The sequence below is a fragment of the Vidua macroura genome, chromosome 7 (assembly GCF_024509145.1).
Source record: "Vidua macroura isolate BioBank_ID:100142 chromosome 7, ASM2450914v1, whole genome shotgun sequence".
NCBI lineage: Eukaryota > Metazoa > Chordata > Aves > Passeriformes > Viduidae > Vidua > Vidua macroura.
In genome coordinates, this window is record NC_071577.1 from 31,250,752 (window position 1) to 31,267,043 (window position 16,292).

The following is a 16,292-nucleotide window of genomic DNA, read 5'->3' on the forward strand; positions in this document are numbered from 1 at the left end:
TTCTTGAGAAGAAACCTACTCCTGCCAGGGAGACATTTGTAACCAGGGAATGTCAGGCTGGAGCACAAAGCCTGCAGCAGATCTAGAAATGACAAAAAGCCCAGAAAGCCATTTAGCAGGTACCACCACAGTGATGTGTGGAAAATAGGTGGGAGACTGAGACTTTTTAACATTGTATTCCAGGAAGCTTCTGAAATGGCCAGTGAGAGACCAAGATGGGAAAAAAGGTCTCTGTGGGCAGGACTTGGTTATCCCAAAGTCTCCTACTTCTAGCTGCCTCTCCTGCCCAAGTTCTTCAGTGTTTGTTCTGCTTTGTGCTCCAGTGAAATGCACTGCTTGAGATCAGCTGGGCCAGATCAGTGATTTCCAGTTCCTCCTTTTCAAGCAAAGGTGTAATTTCTCTCATTTTGAAGGTCTAAGTGACTCTGTGTCCTGCCACAACTGCCAGTAAAGTCTTTGAAATAAACACAGGTTATGCCATCATTACCAGACAAAAGAAGGAAGAACAACCCATATCCCCTGCAATGCCACTTCTAATGGCTATGGGCCTGGTCTCCCCTGGCAAACCCCACTGCCAGCACACAGGCAGGTTATGAATGCCACGTAACAGCTCAGTGTAGTAAATGCCTCTCCCTTCATCTGCTTTTGTTTGATCTTCTGTTTTAAGAACAAGAAATGCAGTCTTGGGTAATCTATACTGAGAGGGTGTATCTCCTTGAATGAAGGAGGGTGAGAGAGACCAAAAGTATTACTCAAAGTCATTCCTGAGCTTAGGGTTGCCTTAAACTTTTAACTTGCACTGAACCAGGAAACACTGCTGGCTCTAAAGACAGCAAAAATGGTTGTGTGCCTCTCTGCTGGCACAAGAAATGAGTGGCCTTGTCCCTCTGTGAACCTGCTGAGTGAGGATGCTGAGCCTGAAATGTGGGGGTTTTGCCTGTGCCTTCCTTTGTATCTCTGTCCCTGAAGTCCCTCCAGTGCGACCTGCTCCCCACACCTACCCCTAGTCCCCACAGTGACCCCCTGGCAGCCTCCTCTCCCTCTGTCAGCTCCTTCAGGCCATGCTGGATTCAGCTCCTGACCTGCTGCTGCTCCCTCCCATGCCCATTGCCCATCACAGATCACTCAATTCCTCCAGGCCCCTCCTTTAAACTGCTTTGTCAGGAAGCTGACAGAATAAGAGAAGAAAATGCCTGGGAAATGTTTGGCCCCAATTCCTTGTGCCTACCTGCTTGGCCAGTGTCAGCCTCCAACTCAGGCCACCACCATCCTCCCAGCTTCAGGGGACATCCAAAAACTAATCCCAAAGTCTTGTTAGAATAACATATTTCAGTGCTGTGAGCCCCAGACCCCAGCAGGTGCTTCAGGTGGGAATGGGTGTGCAGAGGAGGACAAACCTGGCTCTTGGAGAGTGGCACAGTCACCCATCCTCTAGCAATGTCCCTCTCCCAGATTTACACTCTTCAATCTTCATGAAATACTCCAATTTTCCAATGCTGCCTCAAGGTGCAGCTAGATTAATCCAGGTCTTAAAATCTCCCTGTTGGCTGTGAAGCAAGTGCATGGGACCAAAAGAACTTCTCAGGGCACTATTGAGAATGAGGGCCAGGTCTTCAGCAGGTGTAAATGGTGCAGCCTTTCTGCCTACACTAGAGGCTACTGCTTGAGTGTGCAGTCCTGCACATTAGAACTGTTCTCTGAATGCACATCAGGAGCTGGTGTGTTACCTATATTTTTAAACTTCCATTCCTACCTGGTTGTTTATGTTAAGTATGATCACAGTTTTGGCAGTGTGAGTCATTTGCAATGCAAAAGGCCCAATTCCTCCAGGAAATAATGCACTGAACAGACATATATCTTCACAGACTAGCAGTTTTCATCTCTGCTTGCCTTCCCTGTCCATTTTGTGACACACCAGTGGTAACAACAGGCTCTCTCCAGGAAGGAAGGTGACAGGCTCTATCTGCCCCATTGCTTGGTGATTTCTGGGGGAATTATTTATAGAGATATGGTGGTTTAGGAGAACAGACACAGGTAATTAACAAAATAGGAGAACTGATACCAGTGAAATAGCAGCTCTGATGCACTTACTAATTAAGTCATTAAGCACACATTTAGGCAACAAAAAGTTGACTGTTAGTCCAGACAGACTCACACAGCCACAGGAATTGTGATGTCCTGCAAAGAACTACAGAGAAAACTTCCTTTGCAGAAATAAGTCAATAACTTTCCAGAGGCTGTAAAATCAAACTGTTGTGTGTGAAAACTCAGATATGACAATCAAGAACACTGAACAATTATTATGGAATAAAAAATATGCTATGTTTAGTAACAGTAGCTGCTCTACTGTCAATACTTTTTTTATGGCAGGAAAAAGAAATACCAAAAGTAAAGGGCCTTATCTATCTATTAGAAAGTGCATGTAATCAAGAGGCAATCATGCTGTCAGAAGACAAAGTAGGAAAAATTGTCTTTTACAGCTCTTTATGTGCATCAGCTCAATACTTCTTTCCTGCACATTTCCCATCCTTTTCCTTACTAGATTCCTATATATTTTGCTATTTCATGTAAATTTGGTTCCTCCACTATATATGACACATATAAGTAGAAATATATGTTTTAATTACCTAAAAGTTAAAAAAAAAAAAGCTTCAGAAGTCCAAATCAAAGATTTAGGCTATGGATACAGATTCACATATAATCAGGGGAAGCAGATGCTCTTTAACTTCTTTTCAGGTGGTTCCCAAGAGTTTGAGGGCACACACTAGGGATGCATTCAGTGGTCTCAGAGGCACTGACATGCAAATCTGCAGTGGGCAGTGCTGTTAAATCATGTGCTTGTCCATAACCCCAAAGATCTTTTACTTAGTCCCACGGAAATGTTGTGACCCATGGTTTTACACTGCCGATCTCCTAAAAGATCCCAACATCACACAGAAAGTAGAATAACATGAGACAGTCATGGTATGTGGTCTCTTACCTTGGGGTGAGCTGCTCTCTGTGGATGTGTGTCTTTTTTCATGGCTACTGGGAGAGCCAGATCATGTGTTCAAACTGGCCACCTAACTTTTCATAGAACAGATGAATCCCACCTTAGTCCCATCTGATTGCTGTCACAGTTGTACTGCTCTGGAGCAACCCAGGAAAAAATTGCCCCAAATGAACCTACCTGCTATTACTCCAGATGCTCTTCCAAATCATGCCTCTTCTCAGCAGCCTGATTTGGACTTGGTGTTCCCCTGGATTCAAGGTGCCCTCATTCTTCCTTTGAGGGACATTCAGCTGGGCATTCTTCACTGTCCCTGGTGGTTTTTACTGGGACAGAACTGATCTCATGGTGGTCAGGTCCAGTCCTTTGCCCTTGCAAACAGCCCTGCTGCACCCGCCTCTCCTGAGGTTTTCCTCCCCTCCAACATGCACTCACACACGTAAACACACAACTTTATCAGTTCCAGCAAAAATTAAATGGAGGAAAAATTAAAATGAGCTGAGTTGCTTGGTGCCACCAAGATGAATGTATCAGAACACAACTTGTATTTCCGCTGAACACAATTTTGTTTGGCACAACTAACAGAACATAACCATTTCCTCTTTGCTTTTCAATTTAGTTATTCGATCAAGAAGCACCATCAGAAGAACAAAAGCAATTTCTTTTCTATGCAATTTCTTATTTTCTGGATTAGATGTATAATAATAATTAAAACCACCTAAAAATTGCATATGTTTCCCTTTACAGGCAAAGCTAAAGACAATAAAAAAGCGGGAACATAGTAATATTCATTGTTTTATTGTATCCTTTTATGATACTGACTAGAACGCCAGATTTAATAATATTGGATGCAGGTATAAAAATAATCCAATCCTTAAAAATTATATTTTGCTACTACAGTACTGTATAATTAGTGGAGGTTGAAAATATGATACAGCTTTAAATAATACTGGTTTGGAAAACATCCTCAGAACCCCAGAGACTAGGAAGCAAACATTCAGAGACAGAGGGAAGGGAGTGGAGCAATGTCAAGAACATAAAGCAGGTTTACGTTCAGGTTGTAAAGAAGTACAAACAAATGCTGAAAATTTATCTTTTGGAAGAGAGGTCACAAAAGGTGAGCTTTACTGCTGCAATTCTAAAAACTGCTTAAATAAATCATTATGATTTTACACACCAAGTTTCACCTTCCACTAGGAGAAAATCGTGTAGAATTTAATGGGTTTAAAGCAAATGACTGAGTTTAACAGAATTTCCTTTAAAAAATTAAGGTAGTAAATAGTTGAGCTTCTTTTTTTTTTTTTTTCTTTAAAGTAAACAGATCCTAGCAGACTTTATTGAAGATTTTTTATGTCCAGCAAATTCTATAGCCGTATTCAAGAGAAGTGATCAGTGTTTACTGTATTCCACAGGACTTTTCCACACAGGATTTTGCTGAGCTGGGGGCTGCCTGCTGCAGTCATTTACCCAAGTAAGACTCCCATCCCTTCTAGCATTTCATAATAGAGAAATAGAGACTGAGTGATTTAGCATTTCAATACCACTTTGGAGGAACATCAGGCACCCTTGCTAGGTGTTCTCTCAACAAGGATATTATGCAACACAGACTAAACAACTAAACACACAAGAGGTGTCATCCCACACTTGACCTCACAGTACTGAAGTCACACTTCTGCAAAATAATTTTTTTTAATTTTTTTTTTTAATTTTGGTACTTCTTACTCCTTTGTGAATTTCTCTCCTGCTTTTCAATTTCAGCAGCTCAAGGGAATGAAGAATTAAATGTACATTGAAAAGGTCCCAAACTCTTACAAGCATATAGGACATTCCCCTTCTGAATCTAGAAGATCTTGCTTAATTTCTAAAGGGACAGGCAAGAGTGATCTGAAGAGCAGCTGATATGTGTGACAGCAGAAAGCATCTCTACATCCCTAGATATTACATGATAGGAAAGAAGCTGGCTGACCGGTAAAACAACTACACAAAATTCACATTCATTCTCTTCCCAGGAAACTGTTTCAGGTCTTGAAGCTGTTTTGTTCATTCTCATATAACCCAGATCCTGCTACAGTAATAAGTATGTTTTAAAAAAAATAGATACAACATGGAAAGGCAGGAACAGTATCACAGAAATAGAGAGACAGAGCCATGGGAAAGCATGTACTACACACAGGTGACCCTGGTGGTGGAGTAATTCAGGCCTAAAACAAACTTCTTTACAGTCCATGGGAGAGTTACTCCAGTCACTGTAGGGATGCTGGATTACATCCTTTGTGTGTAAAGAGGAAAAAACATTAGTCAGCATAGGAAGAGCATGTAATTAAAATGCATCCGTTCTTGTTAATTTAAAGAAAAAAGATGAAGATTACTATTAGGGAATGAAAATTCCAGCTGGATTTGGAATGGATGTGGCCATTGACTAGCATCAGAGACCAATCCTGGGAAAGCAACTCAGAGTATCTGCAGCAGTGTCCAAACCCACTCTGTGCTCACTCAGGTCCCAGCAAACAATCTGTTCAAGTATTGGCACAAACCATTTCACAATGATAAATATCTCTCTCTAACTGCAATTTATTGCTATTTTTAAAGCCTTTTACTACTCTGCAGTGTGGAGGCAGATAACTTCCATAAAGCTGTTCATGAGTTGTAACTCAGTACATGACTGTGCCAGTGGATATTATGGGAAATGCCACAAGAGCAATGAGATTCACTGCTGCTATAAAACCTAACACTTCCAGTGTGGGGGAAAACCTGGCCCGCTTTTTCCACTTATAGCCCAATTCAGTGCTGTGAGCTTTCAACAGTGCGAAGAAACAACCCTGATTTCCCCAGTGCAAGCTGGAAGGACTGGCCAGGGCAAGCAGCATGATACAGGAAGACTGCATCCTTTTGAAAGATTCCTCAGATCTGTGTTTTGCTGATCAGTTCACTGGGACTGCCTCTCCTGTGCTGACTGTCAGGGGTATTTTTGTGGGTAAGGCGTTTTGTCAGTACAATTGGCAGAGCACCATAGCAGCAAACACATGCCACTCACAATTTTTCCTGTCAAGCAACAGAATTAGCATTTTTTTCCAAATTTAATTAAAAATACACCCACATAACTGCCCATGGGCCATTGCTGACTGCTTCCCTCACTTTCCACAGCAGCCAGGAGCAGTAGCAGATTTATGAGCAGTGTTGGTGTAGTTTTTCTTCCTTTCCCCACATCTGGCTGAACCACTTGCATTCTCCATACCAAAAACATGCCACTTCCCTCCTATCCTCTCACAGAGTGGAGAGTGATTCCCCTTGGCAAAATCATCCAGCGTGCTCAAAATTTTCAATTTGGGATAGCTAGAAGTAATCCAGAAGAGAGATGAGAAATAAGCTGCATGTATTTAGACATCCTACAGGGAATTAGGTTGTGAACAGAGAAGCATCTGATTTTGAAAGTGGGCTTGAGGGCACATAGAGAGACCCTTCTTATACCCAAGAGGAGTAACAAGCCTCACTCCACTGCCAAACAGCACTTTTTTTCATGGCAGACACAGAGAGGATCCTGGTGGCAGCTTTACACAGAGACAACCTGCACTGAAGCACTGCCCACATCCCTGCTGTGGCTGGGTGAGTCCATACTGCTGGGGCGAGGCAGTGAACACTGCAGCAAAATAACCATCATAAATTGTAACACAGCACAGTGCACTGCACCCAACCCTTCTGTCCCAGTGGAGCTGGGAGCAGGTGGTGCCTGGCTGAAGACACCAGCACTGCAGCACAGGTTGCAGCTGGGCTGGTGGAGACACAGGGGCTGAATCACCCCAGGCTGCCTCTGTCACCTTCCCAAAAGCTTCCTGGAACACTGTGGGGGAAACCACCTGCACTCATCTGGGTGCTGATTCCTCCTGCCTAAACCCCTCTCTTGCCTGCTGGGCAGGGCCTCCTAAGACATCCAGAGAAGGTGTGGCAGGTCAGGAGAGACCCTTTTCCTCCTCCTCCTGTGGACTATGCATTGGCTCTGAGACTCCTTTCTTACCCAAGCCAAACAGAAGGTCATGCTGCGATGGATAAACCCTCATAAGAAATGCCCCAGTGCTTACCTGCATTGGCAGAGAGAAAATTTCAGTGCAATAACACTCTTTCAGAAAATTCCAAGTTTTGCAGTCCTCACTCAGAAAATCCTGCTGGATTTACTGAGACTCTTTCTCTCCAGATAGAATTCAAGAAGCATTTGAAGACCGTTAAGGTATTAAAATTATTACTTGCAAACTTTTGTGTGCTCTCATTAGAAATAGTCCTATCTCAATTCCACTCAAATCCCTTGCAATTTGCAATGTGTTGGCAGATACAGACCAGAAGTTTTGTTCATATACTCTTTGTGCAGAAGGACTGATCTGCAATTGAGTTGGTGTGCCCTACTTTGTCCTTTGTACTTGACACGCAGCAGTTCATCTCCTAGTCTTTGAACTAACCAAGCAGTTAAACATCTTTGCCTATAAGCATAGGCCTCAATGCTTCCCCATCTGAGGAAATGCTGGCACATGGGTAAATCACGGGATGCTCGTAATTGTTGGGACACCTCCTTATCACAAGCTGCTTTACTGAAAAGGAACAAAGTCCAGTGCTTGTCTATAGGCTTTCGATTTAGATTTAGCACGAATTGCATCTTCCTCTTTTCTTTTGTAACAAAAACATAACTCTGCTCCATACCGGGGGAAAGGCAGTCCTTTCTGTCCTGGATGAAAACTCTGATCAGCGTGGCAGGGAATAGCTAATTCTTGTGCTTTACCTGTTGTAATATTTTGGACACTATAAGTAGAGCTTTCCTTAAATACAGTTCCTTAGGCAGCTGTACTTCCCATGAGCATCCATTCCTTTCCCCTACAGCTGAGATCAGCTGTGCATTACCAGCTGCAAGGCTGACTGTGGATCAGACAGGCATGAAGTTGCATGCCTTGTCACCGAAAGTTCACGTAAGTGCAAAGGGTACTGCCCTAGGTGTCCATAAAGCTCTGTTTTCTCTGCAAGCTCACACTGCTGCTTCTACATAGAAGACAAGAGCTGAGGCGTAAAAAAGACACTGTGTTTGTGTGCTATGGCTGGTGCACCTAACTGTGCCTTCTCAAGCACATCTGTGGCACCTTTTCTGTCTTGAAGTTTTGAGAAAACAAGACAGATGTGAGCAGGGACCAGAAACTTCTAAGCCAACACAGCTTATAATTGCCTGTTGCTGTCTCACTTTCCTCTGGACACCTGTTACTGACTTTTGGTAGGGAACACAACAGCCTTCAAAGTGCTGGGAAAGGATCTGGGAACTCACATCATCTGTAGGATGCAAGTACCAGCTCCCTGATGGAGAGCTCCTCATCACCCCAGGTTTGCCTGCAGTGAGCAGCCACACAACACATGAGCATCTGAACTGGGGTTAGGCACTTTGGGGGATGCACCCCGTGATCCTCAGTGCTTCAGTGAGCTGAGCCACCTAATGAACTTAGTTGCAGGCACTGTGTCTTTTAAAGCATGGTGGGAGAGAAGGGAATATCAGCTTATGCACGCACTACAGATATGTGAGTTAGTGACGAAGGAACTGTGCTATTTGTTATCCCTATACAAGCAGTCACCTTGAATTAAAAGCACATTCACATTCAAGAGGAGAAACTGCATCTGGACTTTGTAGCTAAACAGGCTCTGGATGACTCAGATTAACAGTGCAGTAAAGATAAGTGGCAAATATCCTTCATGATATTTAATTATATTTCCCGCATGTGGGTCAGGGCAGTCCCAAGCACAAATGTTGGAGAATAGAAAGTAGCCCCGAGGACTTGCGGTGCTGGTTGGCGAGAAGCTCAATGAGCTCAACATGACCCAGCAATGTGCTCTCACAGCCCAGAAAGCCAGCTGTGTCCTGGGCAGCACCAGAACCAGGGTGGGGAGGGGATTCTCTCCCTCCACTCTGCTCTCCAGAGACCCCACCTGCCATGCTGTGTTCAGTGGTCTCATAAGAAGATATGAAGCCAGAGTAGGCCACAAAGATGGTCAGAGGCTGGAGCACCTCTGCTATGAAGACAGTCTGAGAAAGTTGGGGCTCTTAAGCCTGGAGAAGATTAGGTTCCAAGGAGACCTTAGAGCACCTTCCAGTAACTAAAGGAGGCCTACAAGCAAGCTGGAGAGGGACTTTTCGCAAGGGCGTGTAGGGATAGGACAAGGGAAATTATTTTAAAGCAAAGAAGGTAGATTTAGATTAGTTACAAGAAAGAAATTCTTCATTATGAGAATGGTGAGGCACTGAAACAGGTTGCCCAGAGAAGTTATCCAATCCCTGCAAGTGTTCAAAGCCAGGTTGGATGGGGCTTTGAGAAAGCTGGTCTAGTGGAAGGTGTCCCTGCTTATGGCAAGGAGTTGGAAAAAAAATGATCTGTAAGATCCCTTCCAACTCAATCCATTCCAGGGTTCTGTGATTAGTAAGATGTCTTTCAACACTCACTTTAGGTCAGAATACAGTCCATAAGTTTCAATCTGATCTTTGGTGAGACATGTAATAACTTACATTCTTCAGCTTCTGCTAATATGAACGAACACACCTGGGTGAGGAAACTTGCCTGGTCTGAATCACTCGAAACTAGGATGGAAGAAAGAAAAACACTTCAACATAAGTGACCTTTGCTATGCTAGGATTGCAAGCATCATGTTTTTCTCTTTCTTAAATGCAACTGACTGCAGTAAGCCCTCTTTTCCAATACACTGAAAGTCTCCACAGTGCCTACAAATTCAAGGTGGACTGTGGAGGTTTGAAAACATATCCCACCTTCATTGCCCAGAATTCAGGTTCCTCTGCCCAGCCAAGGCTATAGCATTATTACTCCTTCACAGATGCCACATAAAAATCATTCTGAAGTCACAGCTCATCTTCTTCTTCCCTGTGAGTAATTATTTAATATTGTATTGCTGTGTCTACAGGCATTTAAATCCTTGCAGGGAAACAGAGCCCCAAAGGATCCCATATGGAAGCACCATGATGGCGTGTAGTGGCATCACTTCTGAACAATACTGGTTGACAAAGCAACAACATTCCCTATATACAGAAGGTTTTAAAAGCAGCACAGAGGAACAACTGTGCCTTTTTTCTGTTAAAATTGCAGTGATGTGACTAACCTTCCTGCACTCCGTGGAGACAATCAACCCATGAATTCAGACAACGTTGCCAGACACTGGGCTTTGGCAAGGACTCAGAAATCTGGAGAATTTTTACCAGTACAAAGGTGAGGGCCAGAAGACAAGCCAGTTTCCCTGTCCTGCAAGAAGCCGACAGCAAGGCAGTGGTCTAAAATGGAGTGGAGAAACTTGCCTGACCAAAAGCAATTGCACAGTGAATCTTTGCGTGAAGGGTGGCTAGGAAGACAAGCACAGTCAACAGTGAACGAGATCTGTAAACAAGACACTCCCTAGTGGTATTCAATGAAGAGTGCTGGGCACAGTTCATCTGCCTGCACTGATCCATGCTTGCCCATGTAGCGCCAAGAATGAAGAATGAATAAGGAGTACACGTGTTAGCTTCCCACTGGGTCTTTTAGTGATGTGCTTCTTGAGCCATTCCCTCCTCTTCCTCCTCCTCTCTGATGCTCAGCAACTGTGACCGTCCCTCAGGGCAGCAATGCTCAGCATGAAGTTCAAAGTCCTTCCTATTAAATGGGAAGAGTAAGATTGATGTGGCCTCAGCTACCCAGGAGACAGATTGCACCTGGGAATTAAGGGCCACACAACTGTGTCAATCTTCCACTCCCTCTCCACTCTTTGCTAAAAATAGTCTCTTCTTCTGGTTTCGTCACTAATGAAGGATGGATTGTATTGTCCAGGGTAGATGCATGAATGTCGAGATCCAGGCAAACCAGTGTAGGGAGGATAAAGTCCATTTCTTTCCAGTTCAGGATTTCTCAGTCCAGTTGGCTGTATTAGCAAAAAAAAAAAAAAAAGGTTTTATTCTGACACTCAAATCCTCCTTCAGGCACAGCCTTACCACATTTCTTTGCTGTTGGTTCAGTAGCTAGAGGGAACAATGGTTCTCTCTAATGATCTCTATAATCTAGAACAGTTTTTGCTGTATTGCCTGAAGGGATTATTATGATGAAATCTAATTTCAACATCTGACCAATGAACAGACTTGAAGCTTACCTGACTCTGCCAAGTGCAGTTCAAGTACACAGTTAATTTTTAATTAAAAAACATCTACTGCTGAGCTCAGGTATTGAAACAACTCTCATTAAAAGGATATTGTCTCAGAGCCATCCTTAAAGGAGACAATTACAGAAAATCAAAGGTAGTCTTCTGCTTTGAGTATTACCTGGGCATTTCTCTCCCCATTTACCATAGGTACCTCCTCTCCCAACACAGGCCCTTGAATTATATGTCAAATACAAAACAGTCTGACCTTCTTTTCTCTTCCCTTCTTGTAACTAAGACTCCTGGGGACGCTTGGTGGAGGAAGACTGATGTCTAAGATCAAGTCTGTACAATCCTTTCACCCAGTGAATAACATGAAGCCTCTTGGTCTAATCTGTTACAGAGCAGATCCATGCAAAACCCTCATCACCTACTGCTTGCTAAAAAGTTTCCACTTCTAGTTCCCAGCATAATGAGAGTCTTTAAAAAAAAAAAATAGGAAATGCATTTTCATTTCAAATATCTCAGTGGAAGCATGAAGGAGAATTGTTTGACTCCATGCTGTGCAACGCAGTAAATTTGCTCACTGAAAAACTTAAAATATAAGCCAGGAAAATAGCAATACTCTCTGCTCTGGAAAGCAAGGAGACCAGAATGTGTTATTTGGGTGAAATCCTGCGACTTTCACTCTCATGAGTAACCCACACACACCTTAAGTACATGTTGCTGAAAATGAGTGACAGATGATAGAGCAGCACCACAGCTCTGGATACAGCCATTAGCAGATGGTACCAACCATGACATAACAACTTGTGCTTGTGTCTTTCTGTGCCCTATTACTCAGCCTATTACTCCTTATTCCCTCAGAGCTGAAGGGATGCTCCTTATGTACCCAGTAGAGGGAAGGAATGGAGGAAAAGAGGGATCCTCAGTGACCAGCATCTTCCTATTTTGGGGCAAAGTTCCCCAGACAGAGGTTTCAACCTTCCACTTCATCAGTGAGGGTGGACAGGAGAAAACTGCTAAATGGGAACCCTAGCAGTTTATCCAAAACCTTTAACTGTCCTTCTCTACTCTAGGATTGGGATTTTTGGGCATTTTTACCAAAATATTCCTAGACATTTCCTCAGCATTCTTCCTAATGATATCTCTTTGTGATATTCACCACAGGTAATAGCTAGAGCCAATAGGACTCCTAAAATACCTTGTTATGGAAGACATTTGCTTTGCCCTTTTATCTTGCAGGAAAGGGATCTGCACTTCCAAAAATAATGGAATATCTCTTTCCTGTATGAGGCACAAAGGGTTAAAAATTAATCTAGGGATAGATACCGAATAATACACATCTGTCATCTGCAACAGGTTCTTGGTGCTTCCATTCTCCTGCATCTCGATGGTCTCTCTGCCCCACTCCTGTGCTCGGGGATTCTTCGGATATTCAGCATAAGGTGACATCTGGAAATCCCCACTCTTGAAAATCAGTTTACTTATGTCATTTTTATTCTTCCTGTTTATAAAAGAATGAGGGAAAGTGAAAACTTACAACTTATCCTGCTATCTTGTATACACTTCTGACATGATCTCAGGAGAGAGCATTGCTTGATGTTACGGGTCTTGACTGGGAGCAAAGATCACCTCGGACTGTTGTCCAGTCATCTGCTCTGAAGCCAAATCAGATATGAAGTCAGATCATGCAACTCAGGGCATTATCTGGTGGGATTTGAAATCTCCAAAGTTACATGGTAACCTCCCTGAGCAACCTGTTCCACTGCCTTACTGCTCCCTTGGTGAAAGGATTTTTCCCCTACATTCAGTTTGAACCCCTCATGTTCCAGCTATGTCCCTTGTCTCTTAAAAATATGTGTATTCATCTAAGTCAATGAAAAAATCATGGATATTGAGGAAGAAAAACATATAGGAGCCCCCATGCTATTAACTATAGCACTTGCAGGCACTATGTTAATTCCTAAGAAGGAAGACCTTCAAGGAGCTGGCCTGAGTGACACCAAATGTCCCTTCAGGACTATAATGGTTAATGAGTGAACTTTGGTGACACTTCCAGTTCAAAGCAGAGTATCCTCCAGGAAGTCACATAAGCTGCCCAAGGCCAAGACTCATGAGAAAATCAGTCCACTCCTGTGGAGAGCTGCACTCTGGGCCACCTCATCTCCTGGCTGGGGTTTGCTGGCATCCCCCTGGCTCAAAATATGGGGTAACAGGGCCACAATCAAACCACTGCCACATCTATATTAGTGACAAATCCAGTTGCCAACTTTATCAGAGAGCTTTGAAATCCTAGATTTGGGGACTGGAATGGTGGGGAGAGGGTGTTACTGCAAGGCATCCCTTTTCAGATTACATAAATTAGGAAATAGAGCTTCCTAGGCAAGTACGTCTTGTCCAAAGCCACCTGCTGGTATGGGAATAAGGTGTGTATGTGTGTGAGTGTGTGTGAGAGGGAGAGACACACAGAGTGAGAGCACACGCAGGACTTGTCCATAAAGGTGAATGAAAATAGCCTTAAATACACTCAAATTCCACTTGAGCAATGGCAAGTAACCTCTCCGGTTGCCTAAACTGCTCCTTTCTACTTAGCTTGCACTTTTGGAGTTTACTTCCCGGCTTCAGAGCTTTATAGCTCTGTGTGGGAAGGACTCCCCTGCCTCTCCATCCTTAGAGGACATGGTTTCCAGGTGTACCTTTAAGAGACACCCGGTCCATTGTTTAGCCTGACTGCTGGGGAAAAAAAAAAAAGTAAAAATTCTCCAAATGAAAGCAGAGTGTGATACTTCAGTATCTCAGATTAACCCACGTGCTGAGCCTATGTTTTCACCTATGTTTTGGTCCTTAGCTCTGCTATGTTTTAGTCCTTAGGAGCTCACATGGGGAGCTCTGAGCATGGTGCAATCCACAGGGAGGATGCCCAGGCTGAGCCGGGCTGGCAGCGGTACCTACCGGCAGCAGGTGACAATCAGTGCTATGCCCATCATCAGCAGCAGTCCCCCTCCTGCAGCTGCAATCACCACCGTGATGAGCTGGTAGGCTGCAGACAGGAGAGACAGAGGCTGAGAAACAGCAGTGTGGTTTTGAACCCCAGTGTAACATATCCACAGTCCCCGTGCAAGGGGATTAGCTGCTTATTTCCTACCTTCTCCCCTCCCCATAAGCAATAGAGCCTTAAGTTTTCAAGTGAAATAGAAACAAGTTCTTGTTTCCCTAATCAATAATTGCCTTCACTGATAGGTCAGAGTAACTTAAATAGGCCTTCAAATATCTTGCTTCAAGAATGCCCACTATATGTGCTATCCTGACAGACTATACAGGGAAAGGAGATCTCCTTTCCTTAGATGACATTAAGTCAGCTTTATGAAAGAAGGTCCACAAAATTACTTTTAACAGAAAATGAAGGAACAAAAAGCACTGAAAAAAGTAGTGTGTACCTACTGCATTTTAGACACAGTCACTTGCAATTACTTGTTTCAAATCTCCTACTTCTGACACTGCAGAAAATAAAAGTAATGAAATTTGGTACTCACGGTTTCCACAGTTGAATCCACCCAAGCCAAAGGGGCAGCTGGGAACAGAGAAGAACAGGGAGTTTCAGCAGCTCAGTTGTGCCAACAGGTCACCAGAGCAAGGATGGTGGGGTAGGAGGAGGGCAGAACAGTCACCATACCTCACACAGGTCTCGTTTTCCAGCTTATATCCATCTTCACAGGCTAAAACCAGAGAGAAGGGCCGTGAGCACCGCGCAGTGGAGCCGGCAGGGATTTCCCAGCGCCGCTTCCACGGCGGCCTCACCTCCAGCGCCCCGGGGCCCGACCGCACCGCGGCTGCACAGCAGGAACGCCGTGCGCTGGGATGGGGGCTGCATGTCCTCTCGTTTGGGGAAAACATCGTGCACTTAACGTGAATAAGGTGAATAATACCTCCTGCTGACTTGCATGGAACCATTTCAGGGCTTCTAAGCAGAGCTAGTTTGGAGCCTGGCCCGGGGAAGGCTGCTGGCAATGTCATTCCCAGCAGAGATTCTTGCCCAAATGAAAACTCACTGTGCACTTGTACTGCTTCACACAAAATAGCAATGTAAAAAAATCTGCAAGTGCCTCCAGTTTTCATTTTGAAAGCCCATTTAAACTATGCTATTTTAGCATTGGTACTTCTAAATGTTAGTACTGCAACAAGATGTTATGCAAACACAGTCAGGGTAACCTGAAGTGAGATGCTAATGTTTTTTTTTGTCATGTCACTTTTTTTTCTGATCTTTCAAATTTGCAGCTAAATCAAATTTTGAGACATCGTATTTTACTGTACAATAAAAATTGAATTTATTAGGTCTAAATAATCCAGAAAACTGCTATGTGCAAAATGTTAATGAAAAACTGGAACCATCACTTCAAAATAAAATCATTTCTGTGCTTATGGACAGCTATCCTAAATTATCTGAGAAAATTATACTACCCTTCTGATGAACAGCAAAGGGGATGATACATTGGACACACAACTATAAGGTTCAAATTACTGATAAGATCACTGCTTTTCTCAGCAGTAGTCCCACCAGAGCTCTGGCAGATCTGCTGCCTTTCACAGAGGCAGTGAAGGTGGCCACTCAAAGGCCTGGGCAGGAGTGACATAGAGTCACTTTGGGCAGAGTGACAACCAGGGCTAGCACAGGCAGCAGCCCTTGGGGGTCTGCAAGACATCACCCGAGGGTCTGGAAAACCCCTGTAGCACATTCCACAGGGAACTGTTCAATGAAAACAAAAATGCTTATGGATTCTTCCCTCCCTTAAACACTATTTGCTTAAAACTGTCAGAATTTCCCTAAATTTAATTCCAGTTTCAAATAAAGTAGTTGGAGCTACATTTTAGAGAAACACCCAAGACTGATTTTAATATTTTCAGTGACAGACAATCAAGCACAGCACTGTAAGCTCATAAAGTTAATTTTCCTCAGCCATTAAAAACATTCACCTTCTTTCTGGTCTGAATTACCCCAGTGTCATATTCTAAAGTTTGGACGTTTACTTATTAGATTGGAAAAGGTTACATGATCAGATTTCTCCTTTTCACCACCAAATCACTCCTTTATCTTTAATAAAGCCAAGGCCACTGAGATCTTTGAGTCTCCCTAATTATTGCAGCTTTTCTCTGAACACTCACAGGTTCT

At 43.5% G+C, this 16,292-nt stretch overlaps 1 protein-coding gene across 1 annotated transcript in view; it reads right to left on the reverse strand.

Annotated features, from left to right (window-relative positions):
- Nucleotides 1-3,771: 3,771 nt before the first annotated feature.
- Nucleotides 3,772-16,292, reverse strand: part of HEG1 (heart development protein with EGF like domains 1) — a 51,672-nt gene continuing 39,151 nt past the window's right edge. Inside the window, exons 17-21 of the mRNA XM_053982696.1 lie at nt 14,799-14,841; nt 14,659-14,696; nt 14,078-14,165; nt 12,455-12,629; nt 3,772-10,909 (exon numbers count right to left, since the gene is read on the reverse strand). Coding sequence (XP_053838671.1) covers nt 10,760-10,909; nt 12,455-12,629; nt 14,078-14,165; nt 14,659-14,696; nt 14,799-14,841 — 494 coding nt within the window. The 3' untranslated portion in view covers nt 3,772-10,759. The remainder of the gene's footprint in view (nt 10,910-12,454; nt 12,630-14,077; nt 14,166-14,658; nt 14,697-14,798; nt 14,842-16,292) is intronic.